We start from the raw sequence: 16,416 nt of genomic DNA on the forward strand, positions 1-16,416 counted from the left end.
TGTAATTATAAATCTGATTTAGACCAAGAATTGTCAGCATCAAGATTAAACAACTATGCTCTCTGTTAAACAACATAATGAGACTAAAACACAAAAATCACAAAAACAAATGCAGCTGAAAACTGGACACTTTCACTGTGACTGATATATATATATATATATATATATATAATTAAAAAAGCTTAGGCAAAGCAAAATGCAATGTACAAAGAAAGGTTCGGAAAAAAGTCAGATTTTTAAATGTGACACATTTGGTTCAAAGGCAAATCACTTAAACATGCCTGTTTCATTTTCCAAATTTACCCTTGTTTACTTGTATGATTTAAATTCCAGCGTTTTAATGCAGTTTATTGTAGTTCGTGTAAATGATACTTAGTGCATTGAATTTACATTTTGTGTCAACTGGGTCGAATTAGCCAAATGGACGGAATAGAATCATCAGTAAACATGTGAACACATCGATCTCTACTCGCGCTTGCAAGCATCGAACCACGGTGAGAATAATCCATGCTTAATATATCCCCGTCGTGTGACGAAATAAATGATATCCTCTTAAACGTCATAAGGTCGTACACACTAAAAACAAATGATTGGTTGTCATAAAAAACGCAAAACTATTTAGTCTTAAGGATTACAAAAAAACAAATCCAAAATAACAACTTAAAACCAAATTCCAAATTTACTGTGGCTTGGAAAAACAAGCTAAAATAGGTGCAGCCTAGAAACCAGCGATGAAATTACTGATGCATATTTATGATAGAGTGTTAAATTGTGTGCAGAATTCCCCAATGTGCCCAGACATAAAGATGACTACAAATTGAATTAGGAAGTATGTTGAATACATACTGCTGGATACTCCCACTCCTGTCGCCAACCACATGTGTTTGCCGTCATTATGAACAGAAATGCAACGTGCTTCAACCGATGTTTTAGTGTCCGTGAAGTGTTTCTCCATACTTTCCAATAGAATTGTGTGTTTCAGAACCTACAAATATTTAATAACTAACTTATTGCTCGTTCAATACATATATCCTACAAACAGCCACAATATATAAGGTTCGTACACATGTTTGGTCATCGATTTTCCAAATCCTGACTCTGCCGTCATTTGAAACCGAAACAAAACAGCTGACTCAGCACAATCAGAAAGAGTCTGCAAAAACACCATAAGGAAGAAACTATTATTACATGTAAACAGGGTTTTGTGCCCCAGTGATTTAAATCAGTGACAAAAACAAAACAAGAATTTGACTAAATAAATTAAATCACAAAGACTTTTCTGAATTTGGTTTACATTTATAATTCCACTGTTATAATTAGTGTGGAGCAGACAATTTACACTCATGAGACATGATTACAGCAGCTGACGTTACAACATTTCATTCATTTTCAGCCACTACTGATGATATTTGAATAGTTATAGTATGTCTATTGACATAAGCCTATATACTTTTTGTTATGAATTATGTAATGATCTCCATGGATGTGAGGGGTACAGAAACTGACGATGCTTTTTTTGAGCACATTTAACATTAAAAAAAATCACTAAAAAATGATCAGTCACTGTTTTTAAGTATTTTGGATATCGAAGAGCAGTGTGTCCCGATTAATAACATTTATTGTTTACAATTGTCTTTTGTGATGAAATATAATTTTTTTAGTGATGTAACTTCAATATATGTATGTTACAAAGACAAACCTTGATTTCCTAGACACACGAGCTGTGAAACCTGGAAACTGAAGTGACATTTGATTTTTCAAAATCCATCACATCAGTTATAACAAGTGAGTAATTAGAAAATACAAGATGCAGCCACATGTTGTAGACATCTACTGACATCGCAAGCACTTCATAACCTCTGCAAGAATCCAATTGTAAGTTCAAAATAATTAATGTAAAAATATATTAAACAATATGCATGGATCTGTTCATAAATTTAGTCATAAAAATAAAAGCTCAAATAGATGTAAATGCAACATGGTTTATTATTTTATAACTGCTTCTGCAAATGCTCATGCCCACATCAGTGATATTGAGGCAAGTTGCTTTTTATGTCTACTTGGGCCGTTATTTTTCTCATTAAATATGTAAAAATTTTGAAACTAACTTTTACCAAAATACGACTTCTTATCAGGCAGCAAAAGCAAAAGCACGATTTTGTCTTTAATCTTCATAATTTTGCGACAAAACGACCGAAAACAGTCTCAACTTTAAAGATGAAAATTTTTCGCCACGTCTGTTTACAAACAGCTGATCGCTGATGACGCAATGTTTATTTTCACAGCTGTTCAATAAATATGTTTCGCGATCAATAATTTTCGGAAATAAATGCACATTAACGAACTTCTGAACTTGCAATTCCATCAAGGCGTAAAAGTTTAACTTGTAAATCACTTGTGCAGCAAAAAAACGCAATCTACTATCGTTCTTGGACCAATGAAACGTTACTTCTTTATTTGAGTTTGCATTCGGCAAAAGGTTATCACGCGGTCAAATTATTAGGAAAAATAATTTATTACCCATTCATTGGCACAAAACAAAATCGGAGATAGCCAGCAATAGCTGAATTTCGGCACTGGAAATTTCTGAAAAAATGTTACGTCATAACTAACCACTGAAATCATATTTGGCCAACTCATGAATTATTGCGTCACGTTAATTAGATTCAGAAAACATTACTAATAAATTTTTTAAACAACTGCGGTAAATTAAAACACCAAATTTTATTATAACTCCAAAAGTGCAATTTTTTCCCCAAATTCATGCCGCAATTGATAACAAAGTATTTTTTTATGGTATCACTTTTCATGACATGGTCGTTAGTGCGTGACCAAATTTCCACAAAAAGCTTGTCAACAAACATTTTTTGACAAATCTCAACGTTTACATGTGATTTTATGGATTCCTTTTATTCTACGTTTAAATAAATCTCTGTCTGCCTTATCAAGTAACAGCACAAACATAATAAAGAGATATTTTACACAATGCAAAACAACACGGAAGGATCTAAAAGAAAACTTTATTTACGCCAAAAACATGCACCAGATTTTGAACACAAGCGAAAGCATACATAATAGGATCCACTAAAATAGGACATTTCATTTACTGGAACCATGCCTTCTACAAAACACATCTTCTATTAAAACTATTTCAGCAACCTTACTGTCTGAGGCGATGCAATGTCAAATGTTTTCAAGCAGGAAGGTTTGTGAAATCAAGGGACACACTAATGAACATATACAGCAATTAGGCTACAAATACAAAGTAGAAACAACTTTAACAATTGGTGCAAAAAACATAGGGATTTATATCTACATAAGTTAGCCTGTTTGAATCAAAACATAAAAATAACAGCTTGAATTTAAATGTAACATGTCTTATCTTATGTTACCTTCTGAGACCAACACATTACACCCAAAATCAAAAACGGAAAGACACAATCCCACTATACGCACACATGGCTTAAAGAGTGTAAATTTGTAAAGTATATTCTATGACCGGCTTCAATTAAACAGCTTTAAAAACCTACAGTGAAGAAAAAGGTGCAAAACCAGGGGTTTCCGTACTTTGCCATAACACAAAACACTTGCTGTAAAAAAATTGCATACCCGACACATTAAACCATCAATGCTCTGGTGGATAATCTTGAAAATACCAGATAAAAGTGTGTGTGTGTGTGTGGGGGGGGGGGGGGGGGACAAAGAAAATAATCCATCAGTAAATCCAAGCTATGACTCAAATGTTGGTATGTATGTGTCCTTCTGCTACTGTGCAAGCCTGAAATAAGAATACAAAAAGACATTTAGAAATGAAATCAAAGTTTAAAATGTATATGTGGCTTTGCCAAGCATTTACTAGTCAAAAATATTTAGCCCCAAGGGTCAGCCTACACTTGCCTAAGAAAATTGGTTTCCAGGCCAAACATAAACAGCTTAGCAATGTGACTTAGTTGTTTTTAGAAACTAACACTGTCTATTACTTAGGTGAAATATATATGTCTAAATAAAACAGTGGACGACTTCAGGCTTGTCAAAGTTTTTAGTCTGTCACATATTTGTAAAGTTAAATCCCAACATCCCACCTTTTCTTTGTGTAATTTATCTCCCATTTCCCCAGTTCAGGTAAAGGTAACCCTGACTCATCGTTGGACAACTGCTTAGTCACTCACTTTGACAACAATGACTCATCAGCATTTTGTTGCTCAGCATCTGAAAAAGCAATTGTAAGTTCTTAAAAAGCCAAACAAAATAAATACAAACCAGCAAAATGCATAAAAATGTTGACACTTCTTTACAAATTAAATTTGCATAATGAAGTTTGTACTGATGTGTGTAATAAGAAAAACAATAAAGGAATCATAATAAAAAAAGTGTATTCTGAATGTCAATAAATATGATAATAGTAACATATCAAACCAGCCAAAACAGTGGTCATTCTGTTTAAATCAAGGAACAAAAATCAAGATACAACAAACGATTATAAGTTTAAATATGTGATAAAATAAAATTATTTCAGAAAACATAAATAATATCTTTCTTAATGCAGGATATTTTCTGGGATCATTACCAAAGCAACTCTGCAAACACCTCAACTAACGGACAAATCATTTGGAAACCGCAGCAACAGACATTACCCGGATTGTTGTGAAATGTGAAAGTTGAAGTGTCGTCAAACTCATCACTGAACGGGATGTCAACATTACTAGGATGCGTCGAATCATCGATTATTTCCTATGTGAACTAGTCGTTTGTAGCAAAATATGAGGTTTTATTCAAATCTGGACTTCCAGGCATGAAGGTGGCACCTTTCTGGCTTTGTTTGAGCTCTTCTGTCACCCGATGGCTAAATGTCTGCCCAAATATGCAACTGTCGGCAGATGCAGAGATTAAGTGAGAGTTGTGGTCGAAAGTGAGAGCAACCGCTACCTCTGAATGCCGGCTGATCATGCAAACACAATCTCCTGCGAGACAAACAAAAGATTCTTGTTAAAAATGTTAATTGGAAAAACAGTTGCAAATACATTAAAGCAATTTAAAAACTGATGCAGAAAAAATGCAAACTTGTAAAAGGCCAGTATTGTGAAATTCCTACCATGAGTAAATTTGCTAGACATACATTTAGTCATTTGACATGAATAAAACATGTTTGATTGAATTAAGTGGAAATGCTTATTAATATTGTATAACTGCAAATTGCTTTTCAATTTTCTCAACAAATGCAAACCAACACTGACCTGTGGTGTACGGGAGGACATAGATGTTTTTATCAACACACGAGGTTGCAACAAGCGTTTTGCACCAAAGATGTCATATTCGGTTAAATTGCAGCTGCACGCAACTAGCACTGAATCATCGATGAATAAAATCCACAATTAGAATGGCTGGGTTTAAAATTTTGTGGATTTGCTTACTCAACAATGTCCATTTCAGCCATCGAGTGTTTCTCAATGTAATGTTGTTCTCAACTGATGTCAGTTGTAGTAGTAAAGAGACTTGTCTGTTCCACAGCTCATTAGTCGAAACTGTAATTATAAATCTGATTTAGACCAAGAATTGTCAGCATCAAGATTAAACAACTATGCTCTCTGTTAAACAACATAATGAGACTAAAACACAAAAATCACAAAAACAAATGCAGCTGAAAACTGGACACTTTCACTGTGACTGATATATATATATATATAATTAAAAAAGCTTAGGCAAAGCAAAATGCAATGTACAAAGAAAGGTTCGGAAAAAAGTCAGATTTTTAAATGTGACACATTTGGTTCAAAGGCAAATCACTTAAACATGCCTGTTTCATTTTCCAAATTTACCCTTGTTTACTTGTATGATTTAAATTCCAGCGTTTTAATGCAGTTTATTGTAGTTCGTGTAAATGATACTTAGTGCATTGAATTTACATTTTGTGTCAACTGGGTCGAATTAGCCAAATGGACGGAATAGAATCATCAGTAAACATGTGAACACATCGATCTCTACTCGCGCTTGCAAGCATCGAACCACAGTGAGAATAATCCATGCTTAATATATCCCCGTCGTGTGACAAAATAAATGATATCCTCTTAAACGTCATAAGGTCGTACACACTAAAAACAAATGATTGGTTGTCATAAAAAACGCAAAACTATTTAGTCTTAAGGATTACAAAAAAACAAATCCAAAATAACAACTTAAAACCAAATTCCAAATTTACTGTGGCTTGGAAAAACAAGCTAAAATAGGTGCAGCCTAGAAACCAGCGATGAAATTACTGATGCATATTTATGATAGAGTGTTAAATTGTGTGCAGAATTCCCCAATGTGCCCAGACATAAAGATGACTACAAATTGAATTAGGAAGTATGTTGAATACACACTGCTGGATACTCCCACTCCTGTCGCCAACCACATGTGTTTGCCGTCATTATGAACAGAAATTCAACGTGCTTCAAACGATGTTTTAGTGTCCGTGAAGTGTTTCTCCATACTTTCCAATAGAATTGTGTGTTTCAGAACCTACAAATATTTAATAACTAACTTATTGCTCGTTCAATACATATATCCTACAAACAGCCACAATATATAAGGTTCGTACACATGTTTGGTCATCGATTTTCCAAATCCTGACTCTGCCGTCATTTGAAACCGAAACAAAACAGCTGACTCAGCACAATCAGAAAGAGTCTGCAAAAACACCATAAGGAAGAAACTATTATTACATGTAAACAGGGTTTTGTGCCCCAGTGATTTAAATCAGTGACAAAAACAAAACAAGAATTTGACTAAATAAATTAAATCAGAAAGACTTTTCTGAATTTGGTTTACATTTATAATTCCACTGTTATAATTAGTGTGGAGCAGACAATTTACACTCATGAGACATGATTACAGCAGCTGACGTTACAACATTTCATTCATTTTCAGCCACTACTGATGATATTTGAATAGTTATAGTATGTCTATTGACATAAGCCTATATACTTTTTGTTATGAATTATGTAATGATCTCCATGGATGTGAGGGGTACAGAAACTGATGATGCTTTTTTTGAGCACATTTAACATTACAAAAAAATCACTAAAAAATGATCAGTCACTGTTTTTAAGTATTTTGGATATCGAAGAGCAGTGTGTCCCGATTAATAACATTTATTGTTTACAATTGTCTTTTGTGATGAAATATAATTTTTTTAGTGATGTAACTTCAATATATGTATGTTACAAAGACAAACCTTGATTTCCTAGACACACGAGCTGTGAAACCTGGAAACTGAAGTGACATTTGATTTTTCAAAATCCATCACATCAGTTATAACAAGTGAGTGATTAGAAAATACAAGATGCAGCCACATGTTGTAGACATCTACTGACATCGCAAGCACTTCATAACCTCTGCAAGAATCCAATTGTAAGTTCAAAATAATTAATGTTAAAATATATTAAACAATATGCATGGATCTGTTCATAAATTTAGTCATAAAAATAAAAGCTCAAATAGATGTAAATGCAACATGGTTTATTATTTTATAACTGCTTCTGCAAATGCTCATGCCCACATCAGTGATATTGAGGCAAGTTGCTTTTTATGTCTACTAGGGCCGTTATTTTTCTCATTAAATATGTAAAAATTTTGAAACTAACTTTTACCAAAATACGACTTCTTATCAGGCAGCAAAAGCAAAAGCACGATTTTGTCTTTAATCTTCATAATTTTGCGACAAAACGACCAAAAACAGTTTCAACTTTAAAGATGAAATTTTTCGCCACGTCTGTTTACAAACAGCTGATCGCTGATGACGCAATGTTTATTTTCACAGCTGTTCAATAAATATGTTTCGCGCTCAATAATTTTCGGAAATAAATGCACATTAACGAACTTCTGAACTTGCAATTCCATCAAGGCGTAAAAGTTTAACTTGCAAATCACTTTTGCAGCAAAAAGACGCAATCTACTATCGTTCTTAGGCCAATGAAACGGTACTTCTTTATTTGAGTTTGCATTCGGCAAAACGTCATCACGCGATCAATTTAAAAAAAAAGAATTTATTACCCATTTATTGGCACAAAACAAAATCGGAGATAGCCAGCAGTAGCTCAATTTCGGCACTGGAAACTTCTCGAAATATTTTACGTCATAACTAAACACTGAAATCATATTTGCCAAACTCATGAATTATTGCGTCACGTTAATTAGATTCAGAAAACTTCACTAATAAAGTTTTTGAACAACTTCCGCAAATTAAAACACAAAATATTATTCTAACTCCAAAAGTGCAATTTTTTCCCCAAATTCATGCCGCAATTGATAACAAAGTATTTTTTTATGGTATCACTTTTCATGACATGGTCATTATTGCGTGAACAAATTTCCACAAAAAGCTTGTAAACAAACATTTTTGACAAATCTCAGCGGTTACATGTGATTTTATGGACTCCTTTTATTCTATGTTTAAATCAATCTCTATCTGCCTTCTCAAGAAACAACGCAAACATAATCAAGAGATACTTTACAAAATGCAAAACAACACTGATCAATCTAGAAGAAAACTTTATTCACGCCAAAAACATGCACCAGATTTTGAACACAGGCGAAAACATACAAAATAGTATCGACTAAAAAATGACATTTCATTTACTGGAAGCATGCCTTCTACAAAACACACCTTCTATTAAAACTAATTCAGCAACCTTACTGTCTGAGGCGATGCAACGTCAAATATTTTCAAGCAGGCAGGTTTGTGAAATCAAGGGACACACTAATAAACATATACAGCAATTAGGCTACAAATACAAAGTAGAAACAACAATTGGTGCTGAAAGGATAGGGGTTTGTATCCACATAAGTTAGCCTGTTTGAATCAAAACATAAAAATAACGACTGGAATTTAAATGTAATATGTCTTATCAAATGTTACCTTCTGAGACCAACACATTAACCCAGAAATGAAAAACGGAAAGACACAATCCCAGTACTATACTCACATGTGGCTCAAAGAGTGCAAATCCGAAAGTATGTTTTATGACGGGTTTCAATTACACAGCTTTAAAACTTACAGCGAAGAAAAAGATGCGGAACCCCAGGGTTTAGCATATGTATCCTTTGGCTACTTTGCACGCCTGTAATAAGAATATAAAAAGACATTTAGAAGTGAAATCAAAGTTTAAAATGCACATGTGGCTTTACCAAGCTTGTAGTTCTCAACAATATTTTGTGGCAAGTGTCAGCTACACTTGACCATGAAAATTTGTTTCCGGGCCAAACATAAACAGCACAGCAATGCAGGCTAGTTATAAACAACAAAATTATGTATGCCATTCTAGTCTATCACACCTGGTTAAAATAATGTCACGATGACAAAAAACTCACTATCATGGTAATTGATCATTTGCAAAAAAGTTGATACCTCAAACCATTGCTTTTTTAATGTCCTTATAGAGCAAAACAAAATACCGTATAATGTAGGGGTGCATTCACGAAGAAAAGAATCTGTCAGTAAATCCAAGCTATGATTCAAATGTCTGTATGTATGTGTCATTTGGCGAATTTGGCGAATTTGGACGCCTGCAATAAAAATACAAAAAGAAATTTAGAAGTGAAATCAAAGTTTTTTCTTAGTAAACTGAAAAACTGAGTCATGGGCAGACAATGTTTCCAAGTTAAATTGAAACTCAAACTTTTAGAATATTATTCCAAAAACGACTTACCAAACGATTTTGTCTTTGATCTTCATAATTTTGCAACAAAACGACCAAAAACAGTCTCAACTTTTAAGATAAAATTTTTCGCCACGTCTGTTTACAAACAGCTGATCGCTGATGACGCAATGTTTATTTTCACAGTTGTTCAATAAATATGTTTCGCGCTCAACATTTTTCGAACATAAATGCATATTAACGAACTCCTGAACTTGCTATTCCATCGAGGCGTAAAAGTTTAACTTGCAAATCACTTTTGCAGCAAAAAGACGCAATCTACTATCGTTCTTAGGCCAATGAAACGACACTTCTATACTTGAGTTTGCATTCGGCAAAACGTCATCACGCGATCAATTTTTAAAAAAGGAATTTATTACCCATTGATTGGCACAAAACAAAATCGGACATAGCAAGCAGTAGCTCAATTTCGGCACTGGAAACTTCTGAAAAAATGTTACGTCATAACTAACCACTGAAATCATATTTGGCAAACTCATGAATTATTGCGTCACGTTAATTAGATTCAGAAAACTTCACTAATAAAGTTTTTGAACATCTTCGGCAAATTAAAACACAAAATATTATTTTAACTCTAAAAGTGCAATTTTGTCCCCAAATTCATGCCGCAATTGATAACAAAGTATTTTTTAATGGTATCACTTTTCATGACATGGTCGTTAGTGCGTGAACAAATTTCCACAAAAAGCTTGTAAACAAACATTTTTGACAAATCTCAGCGGTTACATGTGATTTTATGGACTCCTTTTATTCTATGTTTAAATCAATCTCTGTTTGCCTTCTCAAGAAACAACGCAAACATAATCAAGAGATACTTTACAAAATGCAAAACAACACTGATCAATCTAGAAGAAAACTTTATTCACGCCAAAAACATGCAACAGATTTTGAACACAGGCGAAAACATACAAAATAGTATCGACTAAAAAATAACATTTCATTTACTGGAAGCATGCCTTCTACAAAACACATCTTCTAATAAAACTATTTCAGCAACCTTACTGTCTGAAGCGATGCAATGTCAAATATTTTCAAGCAGGAAGGTTTGTGAAATCAAGGGACACACTAATAAACATATACAGCAATTAGGCTACAAATACAAAGTAGAAACAACAATTGGTGCTGAAAGGATAGGGGTTTATATCTACATAAGTTAGCCTGTTTGAATCAAAACATAAAAATAACGACTGGAATTTAAATGTAATATGTCTTATCAAATGTTACCTTCTGAGACCAACACATTAACCCAGAAATGAAAAACGGAAAGACACAATCCCAGTACTATACTCACATGTGGCTCAAAGAGTGCAAATCCGAAAGTATGTTTTATGACGGGTTTCAATTACACAGCTTTAAAACTTACAGCGAAGAAAAAGATGCGGAACCCCTGGGTTTAGCAAATGTATCCTTCGGCTACTTTGCACGCCTGTAATAAGAATATAAAAAGACATTTAGAAGTGAAATCAAAGTTTAAAATGCACATGTGGCTTTACCAAGCTTGTAGTTCTCAACAATATTTTGTGGCAAGTGTCAGCTACACTTGACCATGAAAATTTGTTTCCGGGCCAAACATAAACAGCACAGCAATGCAGGCTAGTTATAAACAACAAAATTATGTATGCCATTCTAGTCTATCACCTCTGGTTAAAAAGATGTCACGATGACAAAAAACCCACTATCATGGTAATTGATCATTTGCAAAAAAGTTGATACCTAAAACCATTGCTTTTTTAATGTCCCTATAGAGCAAAACCAAATACCGTATAAATGTAGGGGTGCATTCACGAAGGAAAGAATCTGTCAGTAAATCCAAGCTATGATTCAAATGTCGGTATGTATGTGTCCTTTGGCGACTTTGCACGCCTGCAATAAGAATACAAAAAGACATTTAGAAGTGAAATCAAAGTTTAAAATGCACATGTGGCTTTACCAAGCTTATAGTTCTCAACAATATTTTGTGGCAAGTGTCAGCTACACTTGACCATGAAAATTTGTTTCCGGGCCAAACATAAACAGCACAGCAATGCAGGCTAGTTATAAACAACAAAATTATGTATGCCATTCTAGTCTATCACCTCTGGTTAAAAAGATGTCACGATGACAAAAAACCCACTATCATGGTAATTGATCATTTGCAAAAAAGTTGATACCTAAAACCATTGCTTTTTTAATGTCCCTATAGAGCAAAACCAAATACCGTATAAATGTAAGGGTGCATTCATGAAGAAAAGAATCTGTCAGCAAATCCAAGCTATGATTCAAATGTCGGTATGTATGTGTCCTTTGGCGACTTTGCACGCCTGCAATAAGAATACAAAAAGACATTTAGAAGTGAAATCAAAGTTTAAAATGCACATGTGGCTTTACCAAGCTTATAGTTCTCAAGAATATTTTGTGGCAAGTGTCAGCTACACTTGACCATGAAAATTTGTTTCCGGGCCAAACATAAACAGCACAGCAATGCAGGCTAGTTATAAAAAACAAAATTATGTATGCCATTCTAGTCTATCACCCCCGGTGAAAAAGATTTCATGATGACAAAAAACTCACTATCATGGTAATTGATCATTTGCAAAAAAGTTTATACCTAAAACCATTGCTTTTTTAATGTCCTTATAGAGCAAAACCAAATACCATATAAATGTAGGGGTGCATTCAGAAGAAAAGAATCTGTCAGTAAATCCAAGCTATGATTCAAATGTCTGTATGTATGTGTCCTTTGGCTACTTTGCACACCTGTAATAAGAATACAAACAGACATTTAGAAGTGAAATCAAAGTTTAAAATGCACAGGTGGCTTTACCAAGCATATAGTTCTCAAGAATATTGTGAGACAAGTGTCAGCTACACCTGATCATAAAAATTTGTTTCCGGGCCAAACATAAACAGCACAGCAATGCAGGATAGTTATAGGCAACAAATTATGTACACCATTCTAGTCCAATGCTCTTCAACCGGTGTGCAAGGTGCACCAAAACATGCATGGGGTGCACCAGTACGAAAAAGTATACAAGGGTGCATCACAAACTTTTAATGAACCATTAATATTTGACTTAGAAGATATTAGAAAAAAGATGTAGGTTTCAACTCATGTACAACACCAAGGTAAACTTTTTCCATGGTTTATACCTGTGTCCAGTTTGATAGTGTCTGTGTTGCAATCGGGTGATGTTTGAATATTGAGTGATGATTTTTTCGCCAATGTTTCATAGAAAATTTGCGAACATATGCTTGGATTTATTTGACAAAATGATATGCATAACAATTTTTCATATCGCTTTTTATCTCAGTTTACCTTTTAAGTAAACAGGGTGCATGAGTTCGTCACAACAACTTCAAGGGTTCACAACACCAAAAAAGATTGAAGAGCACTGTTCTAGTCTATCACCCCTATGAAAAACATTTCATGACGACAAAAAACTCACTATCATGGTAATTGATCATTTGCAAAAAAGTTGATACCTAAAACCATTGCTTTTTTAATGTCCTTATAGAGCAAAACAAAATACCATATAAATGTAAGGGTGCATTCATGAAGAAAAGAATTTGTCAGTAATACCAAGCTATGATTCAAATGTCTGTATGTATGCGTCCTTTGGCTACTTTGCACGCCTGTAATAAGAATACAAAAAGACATTTAAAAGTGAAATCAAAGTTTAAAAGGTACATGCAGCTTTACCAAGCTTATAATACTCAAGAATATTTTGTGGCAAGTATCAGCTACACTTGACCATGAAAATTTGTTTCCGGGCCAAACATAAGCAGTACAGCAATGTAGGCTAGTTGTAAACAACAAAATTATGTATGCCATTCTAGTCTATCACCGCAGGTGAAAAAGATTTTATGATGACAAAAAAACTCACTATCATGGTAATTGATCATTTGCAAAAAAGTTGATACCTAAAACCAGTGCTTTTTTAATGTCCTTATAGAGCAAAACCAAATACCGTATAATGTAGGGGTGCATTCACAAAGAAAAGAATCTGTCAGTAAATCCAAGCTATGATTCAAATGTCTGTATGTATGTGTCATTTGGCGAATTTGGACGCCTGTAATAAGAATACAAAAAGACATTTAGAAGTGAAATCAAAGTTTTTTCTTAGTAAACTGAAAACTGAGTCATCGGCAGACAATGTTTCCAAGTTAAATTGAAACTCAAACTTTTAGAATATTATTCCAAAAACGAGTTACCAAACGATTTTGTCTTTGATCTTCATAATTTTGCAACAAAACGACCAAAAACAGTCTCAACTTTTAAGATAAAATTTTTCGAATTTTTAGACATAGCTTGCAAAGGTTTAATTCGTTCATGTAAGCAAAACGGAAATGACAAGCGAACTTCATTTTTTTTCGAGGGCAAGACTATTGAACGCGATTAAATCAGGTCGTTCTTAATATACCTTATTGGCTATAAAACGTAAACGAAATGAGATAAAATTAAACGGTTTTCACGAGCCAATTCGGAATTGCAGTCAGACATAGCTTGAAAAGTTTTAATTCGTTCATGTAAGCAAAACGGAAATGACAAGCGAACTTCATTTTTTTCGAGTGCAAGACTATTAACGCGATTAAATCAGGTCGTTCTTAATATACCTTATTGGCCATAAAACGTAAACGAAATGAGATAAAATTAAACGGTTTTCACGAGCCAATTCGGAATTGCAGTCAGACATAGCTTGAAAAGTTACAGTTCGTTCATGTAAGCAAAACAGAAATGACAAGCGAACTTCATTTTTTTTTCGAGTGCAAGACTATTAACGCGATTAAATCAGGTCGTTCTTAATATACCTTACTGGCTATAAAACGAAAACGAAATGAGATAAAATTAAACGGTTTTCACGAGCCAATTCGGAATTGCATTTAGAAATAGCTTGAAAAGTTTCAATTCGTTCATGTAAGCAAAACGGAAATGACAAGCGAACTTCATTTTTTTTCGAGGGCAAGACTATTAACGCGATTAAATCAGGTCGTTCTTAATATACCTTTTTGGCTATAAAACGAAAACGAAATGACATAAAATTAAACGGTTTTCACGAGCCAATTCGGAATTGCATTTAGAAATAGCTTGAAAAGTTTCAATTCGTTCATGTAAGCAAAACGGAAATGACAAGCGAATTTCATTGTTTTTCGAGTGCAAGACTATTAACGCGATTAAATCAGGTCGTTCTTAATACACCTTATTGACCATAAAACGTAAACGAAATGAGATAAAATTAAACGGTTTTCACGAGCCAATTCGGAATTGCAGTCAGACATAGCTTGAAAAGTTACAGTTCGTTCATGTAAGCAAAACAGAAATGACAAGCGAACTTCATTTTTTTTCGAGGGCAAGACTATTAACGCGATTAAATCAGGTCGTTCTTAATATACCTTTTTGGCTATAAAACGTAAACGAAATGAGATAAAATTAAACGGTTTTCACGAGCCAATACGGAATTGCATTTAGAAAAAGCTTGAAAAGTTTTAATTCGTTCATGTAAGCAAAACGGAAATGACAAGCGAACTTCATTTTTTTTCGAGTGCAAGACTATTAACGCGATTAAATCAGGTCGTTCTTAATATACCTTATTAACTATAAAACGTAAACGAAATGAGATAAAATTAAACGGTTTTCACGAGCCAATTCGGAATTGCATTTAGACATAGCTAAAAAAGTTACAGTTCGTTCATGTAAGCAAAACGGAAATGACAAGCGAACTTTATTTTTTTCGAGTGCAAGACTATTAACGCGATTAAATCAGGTCGTTCTTAATATACCTTATTGGCCATAAAACGTAAACGAAATGAGATAAAATTAAACGGTTTTCACAAGCCAATTCGGAATTGCAGTCAGACATAGCTTGAAAAGTTACAGTTCGTTCATGTAAGCAAAACAGAAATGACAAGCGAACTTCATATTTTTTCGAGTGCAAGACTATTAACGCGATTAAATCAGGTCGTTCTTAATATATCTTATTGGCCATAAAACGTAAACGAAATGAGATAAAATTAAACGGTTTTCACGAGCCAATTCGGAATTGCAGTCAGACATAGCTTGGGAAGTTTTAATTCGTTCATGTAAGCAAAACAGAAATGACAAGCGAACTTCATTTTTTTCGAGTGCAAGACTATTAACGCGATTAAATCAGGTCGTTCTTAATATACCTTATTGGCCATAAAACGTAAACGAAATGAGATAAAATTAAACGGTTTTCACGAACCAATTCGGAATTGCAGTCAGACATAGCTTGAAAAGTTTCAATTCGTTCATGTAAGCAAAACGGAAATGACAAGCGAACTTCATTTTTTTCGAGTGCAAGACTATTAACGCGATTAAATCAGATTGTTCTTAATATACCTTATTGGCCATAAAACGTAAACGAAATGAGATAAAATTAAACGGTTTTCACGAGCCAATTCGGAATTGCATTTAGACATAGCTTGAAAAGTTACAGTTCGTTCATGTAAGCAAAACAGAAATGACAAGCGAATTTCATTGTTTTTCGAGTGCAAGACTATTAACGCGATTAAATCAGGTCGTTCTTAATACACCTTATTGACCATAAAACGTAAACGAAATGAGATAAAATTAAACGGTTTTCACGAGCCAATTCGGAATTGCAGTCAGACATAGCTTGAAAAGTTACAGTTCGTTCATGTAAGCAAAACAGAAATGACAAGCGAACTTCATTTTTTTTTCGAGTGCAAGACTATTAACGCGATTAAATCAGGTCGTTCTTAA

At 33.9% G+C, this 16,416-nt stretch overlaps 1 protein-coding gene and 1 long non-coding RNA gene across 4 annotated transcripts in view; both read right to left on the reverse strand.

The window, feature by feature from the left end:
- Positions 1–8,008: 8,008 nt before the first annotated feature.
- LOC145234027 (uncharacterized) overlaps positions 8,009–16,416 on the reverse strand; it is a 38,873-nt gene continuing 30,465 nt past the window's right edge. Inside the window, exons 9-11 of the mRNA XM_080098803.1 lie at positions 13,643–13,744; positions 9,433–9,543; positions 8,009–9,098 (exon numbers count right to left, since the gene is read on the reverse strand). Coding sequence (XP_079954929.1) covers positions 9,025–9,098; positions 9,433–9,543; positions 13,643–13,744 — 287 coding nt within the window. The 3' untranslated portion in view covers positions 8,009–9,024. The remainder of the gene's footprint in view (positions 9,099–9,432; positions 9,544–13,642; positions 13,745–16,416) is intronic.
- Positions 10,536–16,416, reverse strand: part of LOC145234029 (uncharacterized) — a 51,297-nt gene continuing 45,416 nt past the window's right edge. Inside the window, exons 1-5 of one of the 3 annotated variants that reach the window (XR_013861249.1) lie at positions 12,991–13,198; positions 12,825–12,845; positions 12,330–12,431; positions 11,893–11,995; positions 10,536–11,121 (exon numbers count right to left, since the gene is read on the reverse strand). This is a non-coding gene — a long non-coding RNA (uncharacterized LOC145234029). The other 2 variants (XR_013861250.1, XR_013861251.1) reach the window with 2 other exon arrangements.

Source organism: Phallusia mammillata, chromosome 6 (genome assembly GCF_965637545.1).
Source record: "Phallusia mammillata chromosome 6, kaPhaMamm4.hap1.1, whole genome shotgun sequence".
Taxonomy (NCBI): domain Eukaryota; kingdom Metazoa; phylum Chordata; class Ascidiacea; order Phlebobranchia; family Ascidiidae; genus Phallusia; species Phallusia mammillata.